Below are 8,400 nucleotides of genomic sequence, written 5' to 3'. Positions count from 1 at the left end.
TAATTTTCACTTCTAGAAAAAGTTAGTCTCTCGACTCTAGCTCATATTGGCACTGGTCATGCCTACAAACATCCATGTATTAAAACCGGTGCCCACTGTGCAAGCAACAGCAACATATTCATGAATCGAAAGCAGCGTAAATTTCCAAACACACACACACACACACACACACGCGCACACACACACACACACACACAGAACAATAAGCCCAGGGAAAGCTGCAGATAGACAGGACAGTGGAGTGAGTGTGCGTACAAAGAGTCTACAGTGTACTTACGTTCGTCATAGACAGGAAGCAGTTGTAATGAGTGGAGACCATCTCGCACTTCGTCGGCACTGAACTGTCGGTATAGGAGTGTTGTGATGCCTCCCTTGCGGATACGAGCTGCACTATCTCCAGCAGTGCTTGACGAATCCGAAGACGAGAACGAAGCAGCCATTTCCACTTCAACGGGTCTCCCCCATACGGTTCGCACTGGTCCTAGAACTTCACGCGCTCTCTCGGTCTCGTCGCGTTTACCCGTCTCGCTCCTGGTCGCCGTCAGCTCAATCACGTTGTCGGTGTCCACCATGGCAGCGGCACTCCTCCACACCTGCATGGCTGTATCGGCATCAGCGCCTCTAGCCCGCGCCTGCTGACTCAGCGCCGGCGGTATCAGCGTGACGGCCAGGGCCGTTGCCACGTCGATGTACATGACGCGCACGTCACGCGCCGACATCACGGCAAGGTAGTTCTCGCACAGAGCCACGCTGGTCACCGTGCACCCTACGTCCACGTCCAGCAGGTGCTCAACGGAATACGACTGGCTGGACGATAAGCCACGCAGGCCCAGCACAAACACACGCACTTTAGTGCCACCGCCGACAGCCATGCTACCAGTGCGAGGACAGCAGCTGATACACGACGCATGACCAGGGCACGGCAGCTCCACCACCGACAAACGAGCCGCCTGGCCCGACATGCCAAGGTCACCGTATGACGACGGGCTTACAGGTATACCTTCGGGTCCACCGGCCAGCAGTATGCGCGCTGCCTGCTTCAAGTTCCCGTGCTTCCAATTGAAATAGACTCTGGCGGCGGTCACGTTCTTGCGCTTTTGCCGGTGTTTCTCGAGTGTAGCAATGCAGTCTACACGAGTATTGTGCGCCATGGAGATGACTGGTGACACAGTTTGAAACTTGTACGACACTGTGCTGCAGTCAGTACTGCTATCACCACCGTCCAGATCATCCTCCAGGCCTGATAGTAATGGATGGACTTCTATCTGACAGCGAGCAGTGGCTATGAACAACCACTCATCGCTGCACGCCAGGGCCACTGGCTCTCCATCGCTGGAGAAGACAGCCTGGCCTTTGAACTGTTGCGCACGAAACAAACGAACCATCCCTGCAGACCAATTCTTTCTCCTGCTAGTATCGGACATGCAGTCCTCTGTGACGCTGCTCCGCTGCTTCTGCTACATTCAAATTCACTCACGCTGGATAGGCAGGCCTGAAAACATGACTGTACACCGGCAACTGATTGCAAAACATCCAGCTGTGCAGCTATACGTTGTTCTTGATTGCAGGAAAGTACGTGGCAGAGGCTGGTTCCCCAACCATAATCACTACTATGAAGAGGCTGAAAACAATTTCTGATGCTATTTTCAACAGCAAATGAGACTCCAACGCACAATAGCTAGCGCAAGATATAACAGGCTTCGGAAAGTTAGTTGAAGGCTGTACTGGCAAAGAAACTGTCGGCTTCGCTGCTACCACACTTTGAGTCACATGCACAGAGTGCTGCTGCTGGGCGAGAAATCAAAGCAGTCCAAAAAAAAAACAAGGCGAAAACAAACTCCAGCTGCCAAAAGAGTCACCACGCTCAGCTCAAGGGCTTAGTTCGTTTCCGTGGTGACGATCGTTAAAAAAATTGTATCATGCATGGTTACCGCGACGACTTTTTTGAAGCCCTGGCGACGCGACTCTCATCGATGCATCTCGAGTCGACACAGTTCAGTTCGGCATCCGTGACCCCCATGAACCGTGTGAACTCTTGCTATTAGGGAGGTTTCGCTCTACGTAATTACGTATGAAAATCCGTATGTCGTACGCGCCGGGGAGCGAGGGCAACTTTCATACGTAAATCTCTCTACGGATTTCCGTAGGAAAGCTCTTTCCTACGTTGGGTCCTCCGTAGGACTTTTTGAAATATTTTTTCGCATTTTCCGCATTTGTCCATGGCATGCAACATTCAAGCCGCGCGAAACACAAGGTACACACACCGTACACCTGGTACACCACGTGCAAAATATAATGGAAAACGCGGTTTCGGTTCATGGTGCATGCGGTGGGCGCATGCAGCCAAAACGTCTCCAATTGCCAAAGCAACAATGCATGTTTAGCAGTCGCGGAGAAATCACGTAGAGCGAAACCCAACAGCTCTGAGTTTTACGTATGAAAATTCCGTGCAGTTCCTACGTTATTTTCATACGTAATTCCGTAGAGCGAAACCTCGCTAATATCAAGAGTACATATGTACTCTTGCTATTATTTATGGAGTGTGAGTCTGACGGTTGTATCCGCGGACATACCACTGCGCGGACGCTGACCTTGGCCCGGAGCCTAAGAAATTACAACTCCACTGATGGAGAGGGCTTAGTTGTTTACCGTACAACCTTACTTGACTCGGAGGAAGAGTGGTGACTACATGTAGTTACCCTGGTGCTTTCAACCCGAGGCTTCCATGCTGCCAGTGTCACAGTACACTGTGATTTAAACTGGCGTAGCCCTATTACAGGTCTTACCTAGTACCTGCGGCTTACATTGAAGCTAACGACCGTGAAAAGCTGTTTACTGACAATAGCAGCACAATACTTTCAGATCCAATAAAATTCAATCATCATTCAAGGATAACATTGCCGGTAATGTCACTATAGAGAAAGATGACATGAGTTAGTGTTTGTAAAAGTGAAATGCAGCCGTGAGCATTGACTGAAGAGCGCTTGCTTGAAACCAGAACCTCCTACTGAATCAAGTTTGCAATAAATAGAGCTACGCCGGGCTACACCATGAGGCATTGATGGTGAAGGAGTGCACAGTAGAGACCGGGATATGGCATCATGATTCTGAATCATTGAAGTTCGGAAGTGCCGGAATATTATGGCAAATCAAGGCTCCGGCAGTTCACACACACATACATACACACACACACACACACACACACACACACAGCGGCAGCCGGGCAGCAGCATGCAAGAAACGTGACCCGCTTCAAATCTCATCATCCTTCAGCTTAGAATATGTACAGAAGATAACTGCTACCGATTACAGTCGACTGAGGTCAGACTGACTCTTCACATCAGTCTCTGAACCGGGTCGCCCATGACAGGAAATCTTTGAAGGGAGCCACCAAGCAAGGCCTTGAAGTACACTGCACTAGTGGGGCTCGGCATTCTGTGTGGCATTGGTCACCCAGCATGATGACAGCCGACTGAGCAGACACTAGACAGGGCTGCAAGGCGTTATGTACACTGTAGTTGTGCGGCCCGGCACAGTCCCAATGACATCACACTGTACTGGTGCAAGTGGACGATTGGCCATTTCCGGATGCCGGAGAAGTCGCCAAAATCCTGAGAAAGGCCTGGCAACTTCAGCAGTTAACACTGCCAGGGAATTATTAGGAATACGCGGCACAAAGTTCAAATTGACAGTCAAGGCCACTGAGTGTTCGCGCCATTCATGACTCCATCAGCAGGCACCGGCGATCACGCCTTGCAGTGACTCCGCCATAGCGCTCAGAGTGGAGCAGTACGTCACAAGAATAGAGTGGGATTGCACAAGATTGGGCTTGTCTTGACGACGGGCCATCACCTGCCGGCAAAGCAAGAGCCGCGTATCACAACAAAGACGACCATGGTCAGCTTCAGACAATTGTATCATCAGCTATGCTATAATAATGTTGCCATGCATATGTACCCACAATGAACTATAAATCCGAGCAGAGTATCATATGCCTTACATTCTGTTGCCGGACTCTAAGTTGTTACACAGTCTGTGACTTGCACAAGGCCCGATATCTATGCAGTGTCTAGTAGTAGTAGTAGTAGTAGAATTTATTATTTTGCTAGGGAACTCCCAACAGGCATTGCCTTTTTACTGGGAGCCCGCCTAGGAATGACTCGGTGATTGTAACAAATGCAGAAAGGAGCTTAGCTTGACGACATCCAGGTGGAAGCATGTTCCATCTGTCTGCTGCCAAAAATAAAATAGCATTCAGGCCGTAACGAGACGTAGCTCTGGGTAGGTTCAGAGCGGCTGAAGCTTGACGGTGGGTAGCAGCATTAATGCGGCATGATGCAGAGCGGGTGGTAAATATCGTGCTTAAAAGAGGACTGGTGCAACGAGATAGACACCTAAAAACGTCTAAAAGGCGGAGCCTGCACCCAGCCTGTGAGATGTACGGCGTATGCCATGGTAAACTTGAAAGTACACAATTGTAGAGTTTCACGTGCACCGATGTACGTCCTTGCAAAGTGACTAATGTTATCTCACCTGCTGAACTGTATCCCGGGCTAACGTGACAGCAGCTCTCTCAGTCTCAGCCGGTGATGTTCCAGTCATAATTGAAAGCTGCAAATACAGATCAGAGTGGGAGACAAACATGCCTCATGAGTCATCATTGCGACAAGCTAGTTTGTTTGATGTGTTTCAGTCTAGGAGGATTGTAAAGTTAGCCAGGCACCATTACAGACAGGTGCATGTGCAGAGGGGTGGTTGTGGACTTGCGGGACATGTGTTCATGTACTTACATGTAACTGCCCCAGAAGTGAGAGAGACCGAGAGAGGCAGAAAGACTCGGTAGAAAGAAGCAGAGACAGAAAAGAGAAGAAAAAAGGAGAGAGCAGAGACAGACGGAGACAGAGACGAAAGAGAGATGGGATATTTAGAACCGACTACAGCACAGGATGGGTGCCGGTGCAGGCATGAGTTAGGGAGCCATTATATATGAAAGGGGAGAGTACACTTTCAAGTTTCAGCAGTTCCTCAGTTGACAACTTACTTTACGCATGGAGTGCTGTGCAAGATGTCTGCCTTTCTGCAGCAGTCTCTTGATGACGGGAAGGTGTGTTCGCTTGGCCAGTGTATTGGCTGCAGAGCCGCTGTGTTCCTCCAGTCTTGCTCTGTGATTGGCCAGCAACACCGGTATCTCCTCCGTGGTCATGTGACGAAGTATGCCAGCAAGGTAGAGAGACTGTTTCTTGTAGTCGACCTGTAAGGACAATGCAAGACAAAAGTTTACTTTTGACTGTAATAAAGCTACCCGCCACGCAGTCACGTAGGAGATACTGCATGTGACTATGGCCTCAGAAGGAATGTTCTCCATCAACAGCATCCACTTCGTATGAGTAGTCACTGCCCAATACAAAGATTATTCATTACATTGCTTGTGAACCAGGGCATAGGCCTTGAGGAACACATGTTACTTCATTCTACGTTGCATGCTGACGACAAGGTTTCCAGGGGCACCTGCTGCGTAGCTATATGTACTGGTAGCTAAGAAAGATTCAAATATCGGAATGCCATGCAGAAATGGCAGAATGTACGTGACCAGTGCTGTCTCAAACAAACACGTCCGCACGTACCATAGGATTCTCTCCTCCGCCAGTAACATGAACCTTCAGGAGAGGCGAGGGTTTCTTCGATATGCTCAGGCGAGACAAGCCGAGGAACAAATGCTCCGCGAGCGACCTAGCCGGGGCCTGTATGCACACAAAGAAAACAGCAAAACAAGACACCATTACAACCGTTGAACTAGCTGGGTGACAAATGAAAGTCAGACTGCCATGCATTGGAAGGATAGTCCACCTCTCCTCACGAGGGGATCAAAATTGGTTGGCGGCACTACAAGTCTAAAAACCTACGTTGTACCCTAGAATTGCATGCCACGAGAATGAAACGACAGGAATGGTACATGTACAATGTAACTCACTTGATACGCTCTGATAGTACATACACTTGCATAGTGCAGACATGGCCCAGGGCACGGGTGTTTGCGCCATACTGAAGTATGTCCGGATTAGAAGTACCTCGGATACTAAGTACATTGTACACCTTTCTCTTCCCCAGAGGAGTACGTGTTATCCGAGTTCTACATTGCCTATATTATGTACTTAAATAATAATTATTATTATGACTGTAACATTGCGTTGAGATACAGCACAAAAGGCGAAACCACCAATACCGTGACGAAGCTTACCTCTACGTTTGAGAAAGAGTCGAGAAGCGAGCAGGCGACCGGCTTCTGCGCGAACACCTCGCTGTAAAGTTTACCCAGTGACTTGCACATACTGCCTGTCGACGATCCTGCTGCCGCATCTGAGCGGCGTGACCGGCCGGAGTGGCCCGGAAGGCCGTCATCGTTCTGCCTTCTCGGATGCAATGCTGCAGATGGCGACGCACTAGAAGATCTTAGCTGCGCAAACATCACCATTGCCAATGCAAATGCAGACAGAAGTTGTCTGGAGGAGGAGGGTACATTCACTGCCATCTTGTTTTCCGGCCGGGAGCGACAAAACTTCAAAAGACTGCTTAGCTCTTTTCCTGGAGGGCTGAGGGATTGTGTCGTCTTTTCCGCCTGTCGATCAACTATTTATCCGCTTTCCTCGGTGATTGCAGCAGGCTGTCTTGTACAGGTAACGCAAACAAAACGCACTGTCCATTGATAGCGAAACAAAGTTCTTCGTACCCATGGCGCACTTCCTCGGAACCCACAGGTGAACGACGAACTTCGCGGTGATTAGTCGGCAATTTCCCAGCACCGACGCCAGACACGGATTTCTCTCTACTTTTCTGGACGAGGGTTACCCGGGAACCGAATGGGTAGCTGCCTAGTGACCAGTAGTGGCAGTACTAGGAGTATGCATGTGGTATGTACATATTGTAGTGTCGTTTCAGTTCAGGCCAAGTGTGACCCTGCACGAGCCACTTATCATGTCCAGCACCGCTGCGTGATGATAGCTAAACCGTAGACCGATGCCATGGTATATCTTGGGTCAAACCGAAGTGACGCGCCGTTTCCTGTGTTTTCTACGTGACTGCATACGACTCCGAGTACTGATGAAAACATACTCTTCACGTGACTACATGGGCCACAAGGCACCATGTCCACGAAGCAGATCTACGTTCTTGTTAGGTCATGGTTTACATCTCATGGTTGTCCAAACTGGGTTGGGTGCATTGGGGTTACATGCGAAGGAAACCTGCTGCCGGGAATGTTGTGAAGACCATGCAGTTCTTAGCACGAACGGGCTCGAGCATGCACTTCAACATTACAACTGTAGTTAGCCACTACTACGATGTAAGTTACCCAGTAGATCTACCTTCTGTAGTATGGATTCGCAGGTGCTTGCAATGTTACGTAACAAGAGGCCATAGTGATTATGTAGCTAATATGAGGGCGAGCACTCACAGACACAGACACAGACACACACACACACACACCTCAGACCTCAGACCTCAGACCTGCCCATCGCGGAAACGAGGATAGCGAACAGCTATGTTAGACATAGCAACTTGTGCTGGGATTACACCACACACACACACACACACACACACACACACACACACACACACACACACACACACACACACACACACATGCGCGCGCGTCTTGACCTTGACCAGTTATACACGTTGCCTTGGTAGGTTACACACAATGTAGTTCCCGTCAGGGGAGAGGGGTGGAAGGGCCAAGACTCGGAGGAAGACACACACACACACACACATACCGGTACACACACACACGCACACACACGCGCGCATGATTTGCACTTTCGCAAGCCACGGATCGGACTGTACAGCCATACCAGTCTACATGTACATGTACTACCATCAACTGACTCAACCAAAAGTACTGGTGATGTGCTGCATTCTCACTCACTCTTTGCATGATGACATAAGCCAATTGAAATTCTAGTGACGGATAAGTGCTAAGCGTGTTGTTCTATCATGATTATTACTGCTAACACTCTCAAACTTCATACACTACACTGGTAACAATGCTGGCAGCAGTACATGTATGGAGACCAGACATAGTCACCAACAGTCAACACTGGGCAACAGTATAACCTCAGTCCTGGCATCCACAAGCCACTTCTTCAGCTATCGCTAATAGCAGTGCTGGTACTGACAAAACCATTTCACCGGAAGCTGGGCGCGCGATACAGATGACAGGTTTTCACTTGTATTATTTTTGCATGGGTCTACAATGATTATGTACATGCACGGGGAAACTGCCTACACGCCATAATGGCCATGGCATAGGCCCGGCCATAGACATGAATGATGGCCCTTGTTTCAACTACATACTGACTGCATAGCCATGTAGACTCTACACTTACAAGTACATGTGCACAATTA

General features: G+C 49.3%; 2 protein-coding genes across 2 annotated transcripts in view; both read right to left on the bottom strand.

Annotated features, from left to right (window-relative positions):
* Nucleotides 1-1,826, bottom strand: part of LOC135813822 (BLOC-2 complex member HPS3-like) — a 27,648-nt gene extending 25,822 nt beyond the window's left edge. The window contains exon 1 of the mRNA XM_065326835.1: nt 278-1,826. Coding sequence (XP_065182907.1) covers nt 278-1,424 — 1,147 coding nt within the window. The 5' untranslated portion in view covers nt 1,425-1,826. The remainder of the gene's footprint in view (nt 1-277) is intronic.
* A 1,037-nt stretch (nt 1,827-2,863) lies between these two features.
* On the bottom strand, nt 2,864-6,886 carry LOC135813584 (uncharacterized). The gene is made up of 5 exons (XM_065326675.1): nt 6,239-6,886; nt 5,625-5,741; nt 5,042-5,251; nt 4,534-4,611; nt 2,864-3,852 (listed from the first exon to the last, which is right to left on the bottom strand). The coding sequence occupies exons 1-5, from the start codon at nt 6,527-6,529 to the stop codon at nt 3,730-3,732; spliced, it is 819 nt and encodes a 272-aa protein (XP_065182747.1). The 5' UTR covers nt 6,530-6,886; the 3' UTR covers nt 2,864-3,729.
* Nucleotides 6,887-8,400: the final 1,514 nt, after the last annotated feature.

Source organism: Sycon ciliatum, chromosome 4, assembly GCF_964019385.1.
Source record: "Sycon ciliatum chromosome 4, ocSycCili1.1, whole genome shotgun sequence".
In the NCBI taxonomy this organism is placed as follows: domain Eukaryota; kingdom Metazoa; phylum Porifera; class Calcarea; order Leucosolenida; family Sycettidae; genus Sycon; species Sycon ciliatum.
Note: the sequence above shows the minus strand (reverse complement) of the source record. Positions and strands in the feature narration are given on the sequence as shown.